This window comes from Lissotriton helveticus, chromosome 1_1 (assembly GCF_964261635.1).
Source record: "Lissotriton helveticus chromosome 1_1, aLisHel1.1, whole genome shotgun sequence".
Classification (NCBI taxonomy): domain Eukaryota; kingdom Metazoa; phylum Chordata; class Amphibia; order Caudata; family Salamandridae; genus Lissotriton; species Lissotriton helveticus.
In genome coordinates, this window is record NC_136057.1 from 1,080,752,716 (window position 1) to 1,080,772,828 (window position 20,113).

The following is a 20,113-nucleotide window of genomic DNA, read 5'->3' on the forward strand; positions in this document are numbered from 1 at the left end:
TTAAGATGTTAGAGGAACTTTGCTCAAGGCTCTGGACCTTTCCAGCCTCACGTTAACAGATGAGAGTAGATGTATGAACATATGTTCCTCCTTTCCAAAAGATCTGTCTGGTCAGTAGGGTGATTCCTTATTTTTACACAGCACAGTAATCCAGGTTTGACTTATCACATACTGAATATTTTGAGAAAGAGAACAGCCGACACGTGTTTTGCCCTATTTGGCAAGTGGAGCCAAGGCTTTCTCAAGGCTAATCATTCTATTCAGGTGTCATAAGGTTAGACGAAAATTCTGTACCTTTCCTATTTTTTAAGGTAACATATTTAAAGTGTCCAATTCCACACCAGAGGAAGTCGCAGCCAGCCTGCTGGGCTCCTGGCGCCAAGGACCACCCTACCCTGTCAGTGGGGCTCCTGCGGGTGTCGGTAGCCCGCCTGGCTCCTGCAGTGATGCTGGGCATCCACCCGGCTCCTGCAGTGATGTGGCAGTCCACCCAAAGCCTGGTCGAACACCATGTGCTATTTGTCTAGCAGGTGAATATGGTACATTATTTTTTTTAAACATAAAATTAACTGAAAAAATAGAGTTCACTGTTTGTTATGGTTCAGTGAAGAAAGCCCTGAAATTCTTCAACTATGGTGTCCAACGTGTAATACGCACCATAACTCATAACCCCTGCCATGTTCAGTACACCCCTTAACAAATAGCATGTGACATCAAAAGGCTATCTGCAAAGATGCATAGTATCTTCAGTATCAGGAAATTTTATACAATACAAGATCTCGATTAATGACTCCCAATGAGATGCCCATTTGGCCAAACCAGACACCTTGGCCAGACAAGGAGCAGACCTTAATGGGAAACATGCCACCTTGGTGGGTGAGGGCTTGCCACCTGACAACTGAGATGCCCACATGTCACAAAACTATCAGGTCTATGCAAAATATTTTTAAAGAATAACTTGCACTCTCCATGACCATAGTGCTTGATATAACTGGATGTTTTCCTATATATGTTGGTGGGATTTTTAACGACCCAAGAATCAATTTCTTCACACTCCCTCTTTAGTTATTGATATCTACAAAGAACAAAATACGGCAGGGTATGAGTTATGATGTGCTGTGTGCACTGCATGCAGTTTTTTTTACAAAACTTTTTAGTGAGCGTCGCCCCACTTCTTTTAGCAGTGGAAATGAAGGAAAAATAAAATAATAATAACTGGACCTTATTGTCATTTTATTTGTTCCTGCATCTTTGTGGGCGGGGCTGCTCTGCTTTCAGAGCAGGGACAGTTGTAGTGGCATGCTGTAAAGTGTGCATGAATGTTTGCCCAGCCCTCTCGGGCTGGCCAAACAGTCATGCACACTTTGCATGTCCTCCATGCAGGCTTCATTACAGCCTGCTTGGAGAACATGCCCAGGCCCCCATTCCCCATCTGAGTGCCGAACCACGGCCTTCAAACCAATCACAAAGCTGCAATGCAGCGTTGTGATTGGTTTGGGGAGCCTGGCTGCTTCCTCCTTCCGCTGGGGAGGAGGGATGAGGACGATGAGGGATGACAGAGAGACGCAACGCAAGGAGGTACGTTTTCTTTAATTAATCTTTACCACCGCCTGCTTTACCATCCCCGATTCGTGCCAGCCACTACTGGTATAGAAAGGTTGAAAGAGGCAGCAGGTAACGGATTATAGGGATTTTCTAGCTTTTTTTTTAGTAAGGTTAGGATGATATGAAGGGTTAAGGTATTCTTGAAGCTGATATGGTGAAATTGTTAGTAGATAGTTACGCAAAAGGGGAAAAGCAGCTTTGTTTGTGGCTCAGATGTTTAGACATGCAGATGCTGAACCAGTGTAGGTCAGCTTATTTGAGAGGTGTATTAGTTTCATAAGAGGACATTTTTGATTCATTAGTGTGTTGCTGGATAGTGATGTTTAAATTAACTCTCACGGCAAATGGAACAGGCTAAGCTTCTGCTCCTTAAGGATGGGGGATTTCCCTATTTTTACTTTTTGTGAGCATAGCAGTATCATGTTAGACTTAATGGTGCCATCTACATGTGTATGAACTTCAAATGGTACATAGAAGGCATAGTCTGAGTAATTGAATTTTGAGAATGTTGTTTTTGGTCACAGCACTGAGCCGGGGCCGCATGCTTAAGTCTATGTTGAAGAGGACACAAAAATATGTTGCGGACTTTCTATGGGCCTGGGCAAAATCTATGTTACGCTGGCAGGATCTCATGTTATTTCACGTAATTTAGAGAATTCTGTGTTAAATTTGTTGGGACCGATCCATAAAGGGACTTGCAACTCGTAAAGTCTCCGCTTAGTGGACTGCAGAGAGTAAGCCGTGCGGAGACTCGCCCTGAGTCCGGAGATAGTGCGCTCATAACTTTACAAGTTGTAAGTCCCTTTGTGAATCTGGCCCCAAATGCAGCATTCCTGAAATGAAGCAAAACACTGGACAGCAGAAACAACACAAATGACAAGAATGTGAGAGGCTATTATTATTTCTTCTCTCCCTCTTTTAGCGTTAAATGTTTTCTCGCCTCCATGATGCCCTAAAATATATCTCTGAGTCAGTTTTGTATTTCGCATAAAATTTTCAGAATTTTCAGTAGGTGTTGGGACCACCAAACACAATTGATGGTGTGGGTAATCGTTATGTGAGTTTGATGGGTGGGTAACCTTAAGGTAGCATCTTCCACCTTAGATCTGTTAGGTTTTATCCGGCTTATGCTCATTCTGATTATGTAGTTTTGAGGGTGTTGATCACAATGAGGGAGGGAACTTGCGGGCCTTTTGTCCTTTAGATGGATATTAGTTTCACCATTGTAGAGGTGAAAGTCAGATTCTGGATCTAAGGAGCAACCATGTCAAGACTCATCTAAAATCGTACCCAGATCCCAGGAGGGTAAACAAGAGAGTGAACACCAGGACAGGTGAGATGTCGATAAGTCAGAGTAGGTACGTAGTGGAATGGCCTTTGAAGTGGGAGCTGGATCAGTGGTGTCTATAGAAGTTATGTCAGTTGGGAGGCCAGGGACAACAAGGTGAAAAAGACACCTTCTTTCCCAAAGTAAAATGAACAGCACTGCTAGTCAATGGGATTGAGATAAACCATTCCACGATGCCGCCTGCATGGGTTTACTTCATGTGCTGGGTTACGCATGGCAGCTCAAAAATGTTGCATGGCAACTGAACATGTTGGTGTTTTTTTTTGTTTCATCTAGTTTGCACCAACTTTCCCTTTGTTTACACATTTGTTGTTTTTTAGTCGTCATTTCCTCCGCTTCCCGTCCTTTCCTTTCAGGATTATTATCTGATTGAATTTACCACTGATGTGTTGTTTCACCTCCTTTGAAACTCTGTTCAAGTCTGTAACTGGAGTTTATACCCTGTGTGATTTTCTGCACTGGTTTTCACTTTCCCTGTGGATTTATTATGCTACTGGGAGGCCGAGGGGTTGTCTGCTTCCATTCCTCAAATAGGTGACTTTGACAGACAACAAGGATTCCAGGTAGACTTTGAAAGCAATAAGTAAATAAGGGGGCTAGGTGAGACATCGCAAGAAACTTTGATTGGAATGATCACATAATATTGGCTGATACACAGTTAGTTGTGTATATTTTATCATGTAAAAGGGGAGAAGAGGGTAGGTCATTTTACTGTCTGCTCAGTCTTCTTATATTGAGACATGCATAGAAGAAAATGTGAAAGAAAGACATATTAATAAAGTAACTGTCTGCTGGGATTATTTTACAAAAAACATTCACTTCATTTGTATGCTAATAACACCCCCCACATGAGATTTATATACGTACTGCAAAACAAAACTGAGAATAACATCTCTGTAGGGACAATGTTATCAGTAAAGGTAAAAAAGAATATATAAACATGGAATCGGCTGTGGTGCAGGGATTTCCTGCATCTGATTCTTAGACTTGCTCAAGGGATAGCCCTACCCCACAAAAGCAAAGAAAGGGAATAGGATGAATCCTCTAAATAGTTTTACATCTATCCCTTCATGTTTAATAAGTATGTTAGGATATTGTGATCAGCCTGGACAGTGGAAAAAATGAATGAATGAGAGGTTCTTCTAGTGCACAGATAATCTAGAGTGTCCTGGAACTAGAGATAGAAGAGAAACAAGGAACAGCAGGAGTCCTACAATCACTAAGATTTGAACACAAATATTTTCAGTTCTTTCCTAAATTTTGTTTCTTACATAATGGATCTCAGATACCCAGGCATTTGATTCCACATACTGGCCGCCTTGACTGTAAAAGAGGAGCCTCCTCTATGCTGTTTTATTAAAATGGGGACTAAGAGTAAACCAGCAGTACTGAAATGCCGTGACCTCCCTGGTCTACGGTCCTTAATTCTCTCATTTAGGTAGATAGGCCCTTTGTTGTGAAGAGCCAGATGTGTCAATGTCAGAGCCTTGTACATATGTTGCCAGACTCGCAGCCAGTGCAGTTTCACCCCTAATTGAGATACTGATGCGTACTTAGGAATTTTGTTAAAGTAGGCAGACCGCCATGTTCTGAGTTACTTGTCAATGCTAGACCAGATATTCAGGAAGACCTAAGGACAGAACATTGGCATAGTCCAGCTTAGAGAGAATCAACACCCTTACCACAGTGACTGGTGCATCATGTTGAAGAAAGTAAAGAAAGTTCTTTAGCATGACAAGGCCAAAAGCATGATTTCACAACTGCTGACACCTGAGTGCTAAAAGATAATTCAGAGTCAAACATAACGCCCAGCTTACTGGCCATTGGAGTGGGTGGGGGGGAACGCTGTTAGGCCATGATTTTGCCCACCCGTTTAGTGGATTCAACCCAAACAATAAGATCTCCGTTTTGTCTGGGTTGCACTATACAATTTATTGCCCCTAAGCCATTCAAGCAGCGCCTTCATGCAAAGTGAAAATGCATCTTTTGCACTTGCAAAATCCCCATCATACGTGGGTAGGAGCTCCATATTATTCACGTTTGATACAACCTTGATGTCAAAGGGTTCAACCAAATATGCCAAGGGGGGCATATAAATGTTGAAGAGAGTAGAAGTCAGGGAGGAGACCTGCGGCACCCCCACCTTAACATTTTCGCTCCAGAGGCATAAGGTTTCATCCAAACTACCTACTCTCATCTCTCAAGGAAAGAACCCAGATAGCCCAGGCTGAGCCTGTCACCCCGAGATATTCTAACCTGTGCAGCAAGATGTTATGGTCCACCATATCAAATGCAGCTGACAGGTCCAAAAGCACCGGAGCAACATTAAGTCCAGAATCTAAACTGATCTTAATAGATTCTGAGACCTCCAATATTGTCGTCTTGGTGCTGTGGCGGGCTCTAAACCCCAATTTGACAGTCTGGACAGTGAAACAAAATCCCAATATATTTCAGAGATATTCCTTACACAATTGTTGGTAATTTCTTTTTTGCCTAGGTAAACTACATCTAATAAAAGCTCCTGCCTGCTGTTCTCCTTTAAAAGCAATCTCGACAAGTACTGTCCCTATACCAGTATAAATCCACTTTGGCTAAAATCCTCAGGTACAGACAGGAGTTTATGAGAGACTGAACAAAGAAAAACAACTGCACAGGACCTCAACCAATGGAGAAATGTGTTCAACATGTGACTGGAAGAAGGAGAATTATCTCTTCACTATATCAACTTCTTTAAGAGGTTGGACTTGATGACTCACATCCATATAAAACCAGATGTGATACCCTTTTGGGAAGGGAGCTGATGGACACCCAATGGTCCCATTTGTGGAGATTACTGAAAAAAGCCACACGGTGCATGCTAAGTAGAGAGCCAAATTGTTAACTGTTGATGTTTGACTGGTACTTATAACCCACCAAACTACGTAAATACTAACCAACAGTTAGCCCTAGATGTTGGGGGGGAGAGGGGAATGTGGGGAGGGAGGTGGGAAACTTTGCTCACATCTGGTGGTACTGCTCCAAAGTTCAGCATTTCTGGGAGGAGGTATTGTCAGTTATATGCACCATTCTTGGTTACCCCACCTGACAATGTCTTCTATGTGCTCACTGGTGAAAATATTAGGGATGTACTCTATCAAGCCAAAGGTGATAAAGTATTCATTTCTAACTTCTTTGGAGTGGCTAAAACTACCATTGCAGCCAAGTGGAAACAAAAAGGTCCACCTGACATCACATAGTGGTACTCACTCCTATGGAACATTGTGACAATAGAACAAGTTGCATCTGAACTAGCACATGACACTAAAGACTATGACGAATTTAGGATACCCTCTTACGATATTTCTCAGAAGAGATACCATCCATAAAGTATTCTCCCCACTTAAAGGCCCTGAAATTGTTTTAGAGATATAAAAAGATGGGAAGTTGTCCAAAAAACTTACTAAATACATACAGAGGTAAACATGTGATGCGCTTTAGGTAAATGATGGGGACTGAGCAAGGTATTTAAGAATTGAGGACAATGCGACCTTTGCTATGCTTTATTGATGCACGTCTCATTGAGAATGGCAATATATTTGCATTTTCTACTTTATATTAATGCTCAATAAAAATGTTTCTTTATAAAAAAGAAAAAATCTCCAGGGTCTCGCAGTGAAACAGCAGCAAAGATGGCATGTTCCAAACCATAGAAAACCTTATTCAAGGTGATAAGTGGGTATCTACATCCTACTATTCTTCTTTTATTTATTTTTAGTAGTTTTTTGAGAAGATGAGAAAGTCTTCTCTGCCTTCTTTGCAATAACACATTTGTTTCAGTCATTGGTGTACTTTGAGTCGATGAAAGAGAAGAACGCTGTGTGGTTGCATTGATATTTACTGGTCTAGTAATTAATGCATCTACCACTTTACTCCCTCACATGATTACTGCATGGTAACAGAGTGCACATGATGTGATCTTATAGGACATTGGAATGGGTTGACCTTGCTTCTCCTACACATGAAGAGATTCATTGTAACGTGCTATTATCTAGGGATGCACTTCTCTCAATCTAATCTGTCAGCTCGCCCAGGAACCTTCCACTCTATAGTCATCATATATGCCACACACTTTCAAATTTTGAAAGTTAAGTAAAATACAGAAGGAATGAACACAACAATATAGAGTGTATACAATGCAAGTTGGAACAGAGATTAAGTCAATCTAACCCTATACCATAGTTGTGAGAATATTGAACTTAAATTGAAATAGTCTTTTAATGATTGCGATGTTTATCAATAGTTGATTTACTATTCCGTGAAACGCTTGTGAAACGTTTAGAAGTTGTTCCTTATACATTCATAAGTTGTATTTTTGTGTATCGATTTAGATTCCGTATGCATTTCCCGATTCATGCCCTTATATAGGTACATTTCATACTGCCCTAATATAGGCATAGAACTCCAGACCTTATGTAGGCATAGTCCATGCTACCCAAATACAGGCATGGCTACTTCCATCCGTTCATCTACGTCACAACGAGTTCTTGGAAAACCAGACTCTTAAGTCGTTAGGGACTTCCTCTTGCTTTAATATTGATTTCTCCAAGAACTCATTTATTATGCATGAACATCTATTCCTTAGGGGTTCATTCATGCCGTTCATATGCTAGACTTCTACGTCAATACTGGCAATTATACCTTCACTTGCTATGGCAAATCACGGTGTGGTTTGGTGCAGTTCGACTACCTACTTGCACGACGCAGCTCACCACAGCAAGTACCGAAGGAAGCCAATTCCCTAGCTGAAGCACTGACTAGACACTGTCATCCTCCTGCCGAGAATCCAGCTCCAGTGTTTCTGACTCCCGTTGCAAGGTGTTGGGAAAGCGAGTCCAGAGAAAGAGATACCAACCTCTCTCTTTCTAAGGTATGGAGCGGATTAGAACCTAGAGAAACATTTGGCAATTCTTGGCAAAACTAAACCTATGCTAAAGCAACACCTACTAATTCCCTCGTACTAGACCTAGGTTAGGTACGATGGGGTAGGCGTATTTTAGAAGTACCAGTGAGTATTTTAGCCTGTGTTATTTATGTATGTATTTTTATATATGTCATAGCAACAGACGATGGTATTACAGTATTATTTTATATTACTGTTTACGCTGTACGCATTATACTTTGCATTCTGTCTAACGATTGTAGCAGTTCATATTTCTTGCATGAGAAATAAGACTGTTCAATAAACCCCTTTTATTGAAACGCCTGTCTCTCTATTTCTATGCAACTCTGTAGAAACAAAGCCTGCACGATTGACTGAGTGAAATAGTTATCTATTGTTTCCACGACTCTGAAGATATTGTTCCAATTTTAGGGGAAACAAAGTTGTCATGTTTATGCGATTGTCAGAGACTAATCCCTTCTTGTTTATTCGAGAAAGTTTCTAGTTACTTCTGAGTTAGCTGGCACACACACAATTAAGTTTAATATACTCGATAGAGACATACTGACCTCAGTCCTATGTCAAAACTATAGTGTATATTATTCCATTATCCAATGCGCAGAGCCTATTAGGGATATAGGAACTACACTACTGTATATTTATCATAAAAGTGCTTGCATCTTATTTGGTCTACTTAAAGAACAAAATATTCAAATGTAAACACAAAAAAGATAAGAAAATATACATCAAATGTGACTAATCTGTTGATAAATGCAAAACCTGAGAGTACTAATGGATCACCGCCACGTCATTCCTTTTCTACTGTGAATGAAAGGTTAGGCGGAGTCCCTCTAAGAAATAGAGAAAGAGTTGGTCAGTCATCGTAATTGCTCTGCAGTTCTGAATATCTTATGTATCTTCTCTTCATAATTCTGTCACAAGGTTTTCTTCAGCACCGTTTTTGCCTAAGGCTGAGCGCACCATATAATAATAGACTGTCATAGGGAAAGAGCTGATGTTCAATTTTACAGCAGGTTTTTAATGGGTCATTATTCCATCTAAGTGTTGTCGCAGTGGGCTGCTTGGGTCACACAAGAAAATAGGATCAGCCACGCTCGCAACATACCTCTAGCTTTTCGGTGAATTGTATTTCTGTTTCAAAGTCAGTCTCTGAATTTTCTTCAATCGCTTCTTCCTCATTTTCTGACTCAGAAATCGGTTGCACTGAGTTAACAACTTCTTCCTTCAACAGACACAATTTTTCATGTAATGATGTTATTCTAAAAGCATTAGATAAACAAATATTTTTGTTATAAATAATATTTTTCAGTACTTTTTAATCAGTTGTACACTCAATAAACCATATTATCTAAGCAGCATCTCTATTTAGGAAGTACGTACTATTTCTTGTAATGAAACACATTTCATAAAAAGCATTGTCTCTGTTATTCTACTGTAGTCTATTCGTTTACCATTGACCTGTAGGTATAATAATAAGACATTGTTTTATATTTAGCATCTAATTACAGCAGGCTTACATTTTGTAAGCCCTGCAAATATTAAGGCCTGCTACTGGCGAGACCGGACATCCATTATTGATAATCATTGTAGAAAGTGGTATATTGGTTTAATGCTATACTTATTCCTAGTGTGACACATGCCCTAGTGTTACACAGTCCCTGTTCAAACTAATTCTGAGTATTCCCCTTGAAGTGTAGAATGTTCCATGACTACCCTGTTCTTATGTGCACCTATTGGATGCAATTGTGCGAAGGTGTTATTTACATGATCACATGTTCTTGTGGTCACCGCTATTTCAATATGACAAGGATCTTCAGAGTAAGAATGCAGGAACACAAAGCTACGTTCAGGGGCAGACTCTGGAAGATGACATTTCTGACCCATTTTCAATAAATTAAACATTTGTGTCAGGACGTTTAGACGGTAATAGAAACAAGCATTTGCAATGCAATCGGTCTCGCCTTTGGTACCTTATATATATTTAGCTATGCAGAACATCAGCCTGGGTGCTGAAACATCTACTGTTCAATAACATGGAGTGAAAGTAAGCACCAAACTGTGACATGCCAGGGATGGGAACACATAGAGAAAAATATTGCCTTTCAGCGGGAAATGGTATCAGCCAAAGCTCTGTTTTTAATATAAAATCACGGCCTTCGGTGGTCATATTACTGAAAATACAAGATTTGAAAAAAATATTGTCTACGGGTGCTCGTGGAAGACAATTTCTATGGGCTAGAGTCTAGAGAATGCTAAAGTGATTCTGGCATTTTACTAACCTCTGCTGGTCATTTTCATCAAGAAAGTTAAATAGAGGCAGCTGAACAAGCTGAAAGCAATTCTTGTATTTTACTGACCTCTACTGGTCGGTTTCTATCAAGACAGTTAAATAGAGGCAGTTGAACAGAAAAGAAAAATGTCCCTGAGCGGAAGCAGACCAGTCCTATGGCTGATTTCCAGAGCCCACAATGTACATACACATATAAGTATATACTAAAGTATATACAAGAGGTCTCGAAGGCTCGATCTAAAAACTAACAGTGGACTATGATGCTACTCTGGCTCAGCAATGCCACAGCAGAAAGAGCAAAAGTGGTTCTTCAGATTATCTAGCTGTATTAGGGACGTAGATGATGAAGTCAAGTAACATCTCCTGCATGACATGGTCGTCACCCAGATCATCATCAGGTCCTGAGTTCTGCACAGTAGCACCCACTTTATCATTATCTCACACTTGCCAACATCTTATTCGTTCTGTCACACTCATTTTTACGAGTCGAGTAACATTTCATGCATAACATGGTCGGCACCCAGATCATCACTGGGTCCTAAGTTCTGCAGAGGAGCATTCAATTTATCATTCGATCAAACTTGCTGATGTCTTTACTCATTTATTCAGTCTCACTCATTTTTACAAAAATTCACATACTTTAGTGAATCAATCAAAGACGGTAAATATTGCTCTGTCACCATACCAAGTAACCCGGCTGCTCATTCGATCTTGTACTCCCAATGCCACTTACTCTCTGGGACATTCACTCACATCCATTATTCATGGATGTATAGCAATCAGAGATATTATATTTAGAGCAAGTTCAGTCCCGGCAATGATTTGTGTAGTAATTGGAAGATTTAACTTGCTTTCCTGTTAGATGTGCTTTCAAATTGGTGGGTACTGAGTACCTGCACTTCTTTAATTTGAAGGGGAGAGTACCTTCACTTCCCAGTACTGCTGCCATGCATTTAATGGGAGAGTAAACAGGTACTCTAAATAGTGAGTTCCTGCACTTTTATGGGATGAAAAATACTCCTGTGATGGGAAAGTCCTCACAAGGCAAGATTCTAGCACTTTTTTAAATAAATTGAAGCTGTTAAGTGGGAATAAGACTACATTTCTCTAGATTGGCATAGAAGCTAGGATCATGCAAAGATGTAGAAATTGTGCGGGTCCACATCAGCTGGGCCACCATAGGGGTGGTGCGGGCTGAATATGGGCACACCTCCTAATCTTATTAATTTTCCCACCTTTCATGCCGCTAAAAAAGTGGGCTCAGGACAGGGGGGTGGGTACTTCAACTATTTGGAGACGCCTGGGGTCACATAACAAAGGTGTCAGGGCCTTTGAAGTTTCCGGCTCTGGAATGCGCATCCTGCTTGGAGGAGTTGTGAACACCTCTACCCTGAGCAGGCTTTGTTCCTGACCTCCGAGAGCAAAGGCTCTCACCTCAGAAGGTCAGAAACCTGTCCATGATGGCTGGTTGGTCATGACCAGTCAGTCAGCACACTAGTAGTCAGTAGGTTTTCAGGGGGCAATTTGAAGGTGCCCTTTGGGTGCATATATTAATAACTCCATCACTGGCATCATTGTGGGTTTTGTGAGACGGGATGTTTGGTACCAAACACCTTGGGGTACAGTTAAGCCATCATGTAGCGGGGGAATTCATAATGACAGGTGTCCAGCCCATGTACTCAGTATGGTTACCTGCACACTCTTAATATCCCAATGCTAGGGTGTACTTAGCTATCACAGAGACACATCCACTCAGGCAGTTATGCCCACAAATGGTATAGTGCAACCTGGCTTTGGGCTGTAAGGTCTGCCATAGTGGTGATTTACCTATTGCACATGCAGTGTTTTGCTGGCATGGCACACAAAGGTGTGTGCCATACTGACTCTTTGGTTTTCTCTGCACTAAGACATGCAGGCTACAATAGTATTTTACTTGAGCTTTTTGATGAATCCCATAGGGTGGCACAATTGTGCTGAAGCCCTAAGGGACCCTCTTTAGTTACAAAATCAAATCACTAGCTACCAGAGGAACCACTTACTAGGGATTTAAAAGGATCCTAAAAGGGTGCCAATTGTGGAACAATCTTACAGTTTAGGGAAAGAACACTGCTGCTGGGGACCTGGTTAGGAGGAACCAAGCACACTTTTAGTCACGTTGCATCTGATACGAGGCAAACCGGGGGTAACCATGTCAGGAGAGGGACTGTCCTACAGTGTCCATCATCTGTAGAATTGTGATAAATGGAACTAAACTTGCATCACTAATAGTAACATTGTCCTAAACCCTTGGAGGGTTTTTATCTGCAAAAATCTGTGGCTTGTTCTGAAGCTCTTTTTATTCATCTTCATAGGCCTCCTCTTCATATTAAGGCACATAGTGCACATCCAGTTGCACAGGGCTACAAGCCCCATTAGAGGCTTGCTCCTGGTCACTGATGTCAACCTCTAATTCAGACCCTAAAATCTGACTAGGTAGATGTATTGAAATCTTTAGAGGTGTATGCACAAAAATCTATGACCATTCATTAACCATCATTGACAAGTTGAGGTGGCATTTTCCTTAGTGGCAACTGCCTTTGATAAGGAAGAGTCTCTGCCATTGACAGGGTCATCTTCAATTTCAGAATAATGGTCATCTGTGGTACAGTCATCAACAGAGATTTCCTCAGCCTCGTTGTAGACAGTGCTGTGGTCATTGACAAGGGTCTGGTCATTGACGATACCATCACGATGATATTTTCTTGGATGCTGCCAACAGGGCACTACCAATGGACATCACTGGAGAAGTTATGATTGATGAGATGGTTGACAGTGATGAATCATTTTTTGCTGATAAATGGGAGTACTCTGTCATCTATGGTGCAGACAACAAGTTTAACAGGATTTTAGTGGAGATGGATTTTTGTGAAGCCTTTTGGTTTACCTTCACCTCACCATTTTTGAAGACTTTTCTGAGAACAGTCCAGACCTTAATGAGGTGGCTGTAGGTAATTTAGTAGTAAATGCCAGCTCTGAAAGTTTAACATGTTTTTTTATTTTGTGCCACATTATGGAATCATCCATCCCCTCTGGAGGGGGCATCCCTTTTAAGAGAGTCGATTTTCTTTTTTTCTAGTCAGAAAAGTGTCAACCTCATGTATTTATCTTTTTATGTTTAGAAGAGAAAGTGTTGTAGATTTCACAGCGAGATGCTTTGTGGGCTGGATAAAGATAGTAAATACATTAGTCATGAGGATGATCACTGTAAATCTTTCTCTGAGCAGGACTTGTTCAGACATCTCCTCTCTTTTTCAGCCAAGATGACAGTTGGCTATAGTTAAGGGTTCCCCTGGCCCAAACAGTGAAGATTCTCTCCACAATAACCCTATAAACACCTCACAGTTCACCGAAACTTGAAGTTGAGACGGGATGAAGTCCAGGGAAGATGAATGAAAAGTCTAGATGTGGCTAGGATCTTATCTAATCTTATTTTAAGTGTTTTTGTATAGCCCATGGCTACCTGTTTGGGCCTCCCAGTGCTGAGACAGGCACACCTGTTGAATCCTAGCTAATTTATTAGAGTGAACATGTCACAGATTAGAAGAGATGAGTCTTTGAGAAGTTCCTGAAGGTAGTTTTTGGAAGATCCATTCTAAGGTTGGTAGGGAGATCATTCCATAACTTGGAGGCCAGGTGTCAAAGTATCATCCACCACATCTTGCCTTTCTGACCTTGGGTACTGTTAATAGCTTTATGTTCCCCGATTGTAATGGCCTCCTAGGGGTACAAGAGCTAAGAAGTTGCCGAATGAGGGGAGAATCCTTCCCATGTATGCACAGCACTTTTGAAATAGATCCTACTTTGCACTGGATACCAGTGCAAGGCAGCCAAGGCTGGGGCCGCTGAGTGATGTTTTGGGTGACTATGAAGGGTTCATGCAGCCGCGTTCTGGAAAACCTGTAGTCATCTTGTAACATATTTTGGACTTCCCAAGAAGAGGGAGTTGCCATAGTCAAGATGAAAGTTGATAAATACCAGTATGACCACTCTCCTCAATGTTGTTGAGAGCCATAGAATGACTTTCCTGAGAGTTCTTCAGAATCCAAAACATGCTACTGACAACTTCTTGGCTTGGGTTTCCATTAATAATTTGTTGTCCAGACGAAACCTACACTTTTCACTGCCTGGGAGGGTTCTAGGTGCTCTCCAAGATATTCAGGCCATGCTGGTTTATTCCATTTTTAGAGATTATTGCCAACACCCAACACCTCTGTTTTCCCACCATTAAGCTTAAGGCTGCTGTCTGACATCAACTTCCTAACCTGCTTTAAGCATGAGTTTAATTGACAGGATGTGTGCTCTGTTCCTGGAGCAAAAGCAATGATGCACAAGTTACTTACCTTCGGTAACGATATATCTGTAAGAAACAATAGTTAGTATTAGATTCCTTACCTTAGAATACCCCCAGGCATCCGACTGGATCCGGAAACTTTTGCGTAGCAGTACCCCTGCGTGTCGGTAGGCATCGTCTGCGGCTCCGCGTCCCGCGTCGTTGGTGCCGGATGACGTTGCCGGAGTACTTAGACGCCGCCCTCGCGCGCTGAAGTCCCGCGCCAGAAAACGCAGAGCCATGATAAAAACCAACACTGGTGCCATAAAAGCTAGGGCCCTGAAAGGGGATGACCTTAACCCTAGATATCGGTTTGCAGAACGGGGTGGATGGGTGGGGCGATAAGGAATCTAATACTAACTACTGTTTATTACAGATATATAGTTACCGAAGGTAAGTAACTTGTGCATCTGAAAGAAACAGGTTAGTATTAGATTCCTTACCTTAGAATAGATACCCCAGCAATACCAACCCTGGTGGTGGGTCTGCGAACCAATAATCACACCACAAAGTCCTGGAGAACGGAACGGCCGAAAAAGCCATCTCGCCGGACTTGGCTGTCCAGGCAGTAGTGTAATGCGAACGTGCGCAGCGAGGCCCACGTAGCTGCCTGACAGACATCCTGCAAGGGGACTCCCCGGCCCAGGGCAGTAGTATCCGCCGTGGCCCGTGTGGAATGGGCACAAAGCCCCACAGGAGGCTCCTTTCGAGCCAAGGAGTAACAAGCCTTGATGCACAAGACGACCCATCGAGAAATGGTTCGTTTTTGCACCTCCCGTCCCTTCTTAGCGCCCACGTAACCAACAAAGAGTTGGTCATCCACCCGGAACTGGCGTGTGCGATCCAGATAGAATGAGAGCGCACGTTTTGGGTCCAGACGGTGGAGCCTCTCTTCCTCTTTCGAGGGGTGCGGAGGCGGAAAGAAGGTGGGCAAAGTGATGGACTGCCCGATGTGGAAGGCTGTGACTACCTTGGACAGGAAAGAGGGTCGCGTCTGCAACACAACTTTGTCCGGATGGACTGAAAGGAAAGGAGGTTTAGAAGAAAGGGCATGGAGCTCACTCACTCTCCTGGCAGAGGTGATGGCAACCAGGAAGGCGGAATTCAGAGTAAGAAGGCGAAATGGACGGTTATGAAGTGGCTCAAAGGGAGCGCACATCAGATAAGTTAAAACAAGGTGCAAGTCCCACTGAGGCATCACGAAAGGAACTGGAGGAAACATATGGGTGATGCCCTTCAAAAACCTATTTACAACTGGGGACTTGAACAAAGAGGGCTGATCAAGTAGCCTTAAGAAGGCGGAAATGGCCGAGAGGTAGCCCTTCAGAGTGCTCAGAGCAGAGCCCTGCTGGGAAAGAGAAAGAAGAAAGAGTAGAACCTCTGAAAGAGGGACAGAAAGGGGATCTACAGCCTTTGCTGTGCACCATGCCACAAACTTGTTCCACCTGCAGGCATATACCGATTTTGTGGAGGGACGCCTGGCTGCCAGAATGACATCACAGTGTTCAGGAGGCAAGTCAAATGCCTCAACTGTCGCCGCTCAATCTCCACGCATGTAAGTGGAGACTGGACAGGTTTGGGTGGAGGACCGTCCCCAGCTGCTGCGACAGTAGGTTCTCCTGAAGGGGCAGACGAATTGGGGGATCAACAGACATGCTGAGTAGCTCGGGATATAAAAACCTCCGTGCCCAGTCCGGAGCCACAAGGATGACTTGCGCCTGATCTTCTTCAGCACTCTGGGCAGAAGTGGTATAGGCAGAAAGGCGTACAACAGACCGCAACTCCACTCGCGCCGAAAAGCGTCTCCGATCGAGTGCCGCCTTGGAAATTCCAATGCGCAGAACTGATGACATTGCGCGTTCTCTTCTGTGGCGAATAGATCTAACCAAGGCTCTCCCCACTGCTGAAAGAGGCCTTGCACCACATCCGAGTTCAGACGCCATTCGTGATCCATGATGCACCAAAGGCTGAGTTCGTCCGCCCTGGCGTTCAGGGAACCTGCCAGATGTTGAACCACCAGGGTCACGCCCTGATGTTCCAGCCACTGCCAGAGGCACAGAGCCTCCTGGCATAGGGTCCACGACCCCACCCCGCCCTGTTTGTTGCAGTACCAGATGGCGGTGGTGTTGTCCGTGAATACCTGCACTACACTCCCCCGGACAAAGGGGAGGAATGCCTTCAGTGCAAGCCGGATCACCCGCAGCTCCAGAAGGTTGATATGAGCCGGGACTCCGCCGGAGACCAGAGGCCTCTGATCTCCGCCTCTCCCATGTGGCCTCCCCAGCCCTGGAGGGACGCATCCGTCACAACTACGTGCTCCGGTTGGGGTAGGGAGAGGGATCTGCCGCTGATCCAATCGCGGTCCGTGAGCCACCACTGCAACTGTCATGCAGTGCCCTCCGAGATCAAGACATGGTCGGACAAGTTGCCCTGATGCTGGGCCCACTGGAACTTCAGGTCCCACTGCAGAGCCCGCACCCGCCACCAGGCGTGATGCACCAGAATGATGCAGGAGGCCATCAGCCCCAGAAGACGCAGCGTCAACCTGACCGAGACTCGGGATAAAGGCTGGAAGATCAGAATCAGGGCCTGAATATCCCCAGCCCGCTATTCGGGAGGATAAACCCGAAACTGCGCCGAGTCTAGAACTGCTCCGATGAAGAGGAGCTTCTGAGAGGGACACAGGTGCGACTTCGGCACATTGATGGAGAACCCCAGCAGGTGCGGGAGGTCGGCCATAGTCTGGAAGTGGCTGACGACTGTCTGCGGCTAGCCCGCCTTCAACAACCTGTCGTCGAGGTAGGGGAAGACTGACACCCCTAACCTGCGCAGATGAGCTGCGACCAACGCCATCACTTTCGTGAACACCCGTGGGGCGCTGGTAAGGCCAAAGGGGAGCACGGTAAACTGAAAGTGCTTGTGGCCTACCGTGAACCGCAGGTAGCGCCGGTGGGCCGGCAGGACGCTGTTGTGGAAATAAGCGTCCTGCAAGTCCATCGCTACCATCCAGTCTCCTGGGTCCAGGGCAGCTAAGACCTGAGCCAGTGTCAGCATCTTGGACCTCTCCTTCCGAAGAAAGCCGTTGATGTTCCGCAGGTCCAAGATAGGGCGTAGGCCCCCTTTGCCCTTCTTGGGAACCAGAAAGTAGTGGGAGTAACAACCACACCCTACTTCTGGCCCAGGAACCCGCTCGATGGCCCCCTTGGCCAAGAGGGCCGAAACTTCCTCCCGCAGAAGATTCAAGTGATCCCCCGACATGCGGTGGTACTGCTGTGGCATGGCTGGAGGGGTTGCCTTGAAGGGGAGGGAGTAGCACCTTTGGACAATTTGAGCACCCACTTGTCCGATGTGATGTTGCGCCAGTGGAGGAGGTGATGGCGAACCCTGCCCCCCACTGGCGTCTCGTGGGCCTGAAAGCTCGGACTAGGAAGGCTTTGAGGCGGGTGCTGCAGGGGTGGATGAGGACTGGCCGCGCCGTTGTCCCCGGGCACCTGGATGTTAGTCTGTGGCCCAAGGCTGGCAGGACGTGTGGGGGTGCCCCTTCCTTGGCCACGAAAGGGGCGAAAGGCAGCAGATTGCTGGCGCGGGTCCGACAGGCCCAAGGACTTGGCCGTAGCCCTGGAGTCCTTAAAGCGCCCAAGCTCACTGTCTGCCTTGTCGCCAAAGAGGCGACGGCCATCAAACGGCATGTCCATAAGGGTGTTTTGGACATCAGCCGAAAAGTTGGCGGACCTCAGCCAGGCGTGGCGTCGAATCGCCACCGTCGTTGCCATCGCTCTACCCAGCGAGTCTGTGGTATCCAGTCCACATCTGATGGAGTACCGTGCCGCATCTCGACCCTCCGCAAGGGCCTGGACGAGTTTAGTCCGGGCCTCCTCCGGACATTGTGGCAGCACGTCCGCGACCGTGTCCCACGGAGAGTGGGTATAACAGCCCAAGAGGCATGCGGTGTTGACTGACCGCAACCCCAAACTAAGTGAGGAGAACATCTTTTTGCCATATTGTTCGTACCTCTTGGATTCCCGTTCGGGGGGAGCCGTCGGGCATGCGGTCTGGGAGTTAGAGGCCTGTATGACTAGGCTCACGGGGTGGGGTGGGTGGACAGGAAGCAAGGCATCTGGCCATGTTCCTATCTACAGGAGGACCTGTTGCGGGCCTGGACCAGGTGCCCAGAAGAACGTCAGACAAGGCCTCATTAAACGGCACCAGAGGCTCCGAAGAGCTTGCTTGCGGTTTAAGGACCTCAGTGAGGAGGTTAGTCCTCACGGCCGCAACGGGGAGCTCAAGGGATAAGGCCTTGGCCGCCCGCGTCAACACCACACTATAGGCTGCCCCCTCCTCCGTAGCCACGGTAGGAGGTGAGACAAAACCAGTGTCGGCGAAGTGTCCAGACCACTGGCGTCCCCAAGCTCACCTGTCCAGTCCTAATAAGACTGGCACTCCCGTGCCAGAGGGTCCTCAGACCGCTCCCAATCCTCCTCGCCACCAATCTCCTGGCATGCAGGGTCAAAAGATGGGTCCGGATCATAGAAGTAAAAATCTCTCATCGGCGTCGAAAGCGGCATCGAGCGACGCCGCTCCGGCGCCGGACCCGGATCGAGGGGGGGACTGGGGGGCGACACCCTAGCAGCCGGCGCCGGCGTAAGGTCGACCGGTGACGATCCGGGCCCCGATCCGGCAGAGTCCTGCGGCGCCGGGACCGAAATCGCTGACGGCACCGGGCCGAAGCACCCGACAGCACTGGGGCCAAAGCACCCGGCCCGCTCGGGCTCACAGTCGGGGCCGCTGGGCCCGAAGGCGCTGCAGAACCCGACGGAGGAGTGAGCGACCTCATGGCCGAGAGGAAGGTGTCAATCTCCTCCGGCATCGCGTTCTGCCCAGGGACCGGCGGGTATGGAGCAGGCTCCAGCGAAGCCGCATGGGCGGTGTCACCCGAGCCCCTGGCCGCGTCGCGCGAGCGTCGCGGTGAGTCGGAAGAGCAATGTCGTCTCTTCGACTTCTTGTGCCTCTTACCTGAGGACTTGGAGCTCGAGGAGTGGTGTCGATCCTCTGAGCCGTGATGACTCTGGCCCCGCGACCGGTTCCTCGACCTCTGTCCGGACCCGGACCTCGAACGGCGCGGGGCCGACTGCCGGAGCTCGAGGCGCTTGCGGGACCACTCCCGCCTAGCCTTCGATGTCAAGGCCCGGCAGTCGGGGCACGACTTGTCATCGTGGTCGGGCCACAGGCAATGAAAACACCGGCGATGGAGGTCGGTAACCGACATCAGTCGGTTGCAGTCGGCGCAGGGTTTAAACCCGGGCATCCCTACCGGCACCGTCGGAGTCATTCGACTTCGAAAAATAGGATTAAAAAGATCAAAAAGTTTAGTAAAAAAATGACTAAAGGGTACCACTGTTCCCGGATCGGCGCTTGCTGGCGCAGAAAAAATAGGAACTGACGTCAGCGCGCGAGGGCGGCGTCTAAGTCTTTCGGCGACGTCATCCCGGCGCCAACGATGCCGACGACGGACGCGGAGCCGCAGACGACGCCTACCGACGCGCAGGGGTACTGCTACGCAAA

The 20,113-nt window shown here is 45.9% G+C and overlaps 1 protein-coding gene across 2 annotated transcripts in view; it reads right to left on the reverse strand.

Moving 5' to 3' along the window:
* Positions 1–20,113, reverse strand: part of CFAP54 (cilia and flagella associated protein 54) — a 2,603,731-nt gene that overhangs the window by 189,121 nt on the left and 2,394,497 nt on the right. For both annotated transcript variants that reach the window (XM_078677994.1, XM_078677988.1), the window contains one exon: positions 8,998–9,151. In XM_078677994.1, coding sequence (XP_078534120.1) covers positions 8,998–9,151 — 154 coding nt within the window. The remainder of the gene's footprint in view (positions 1–8,997; positions 9,152–20,113) is intronic.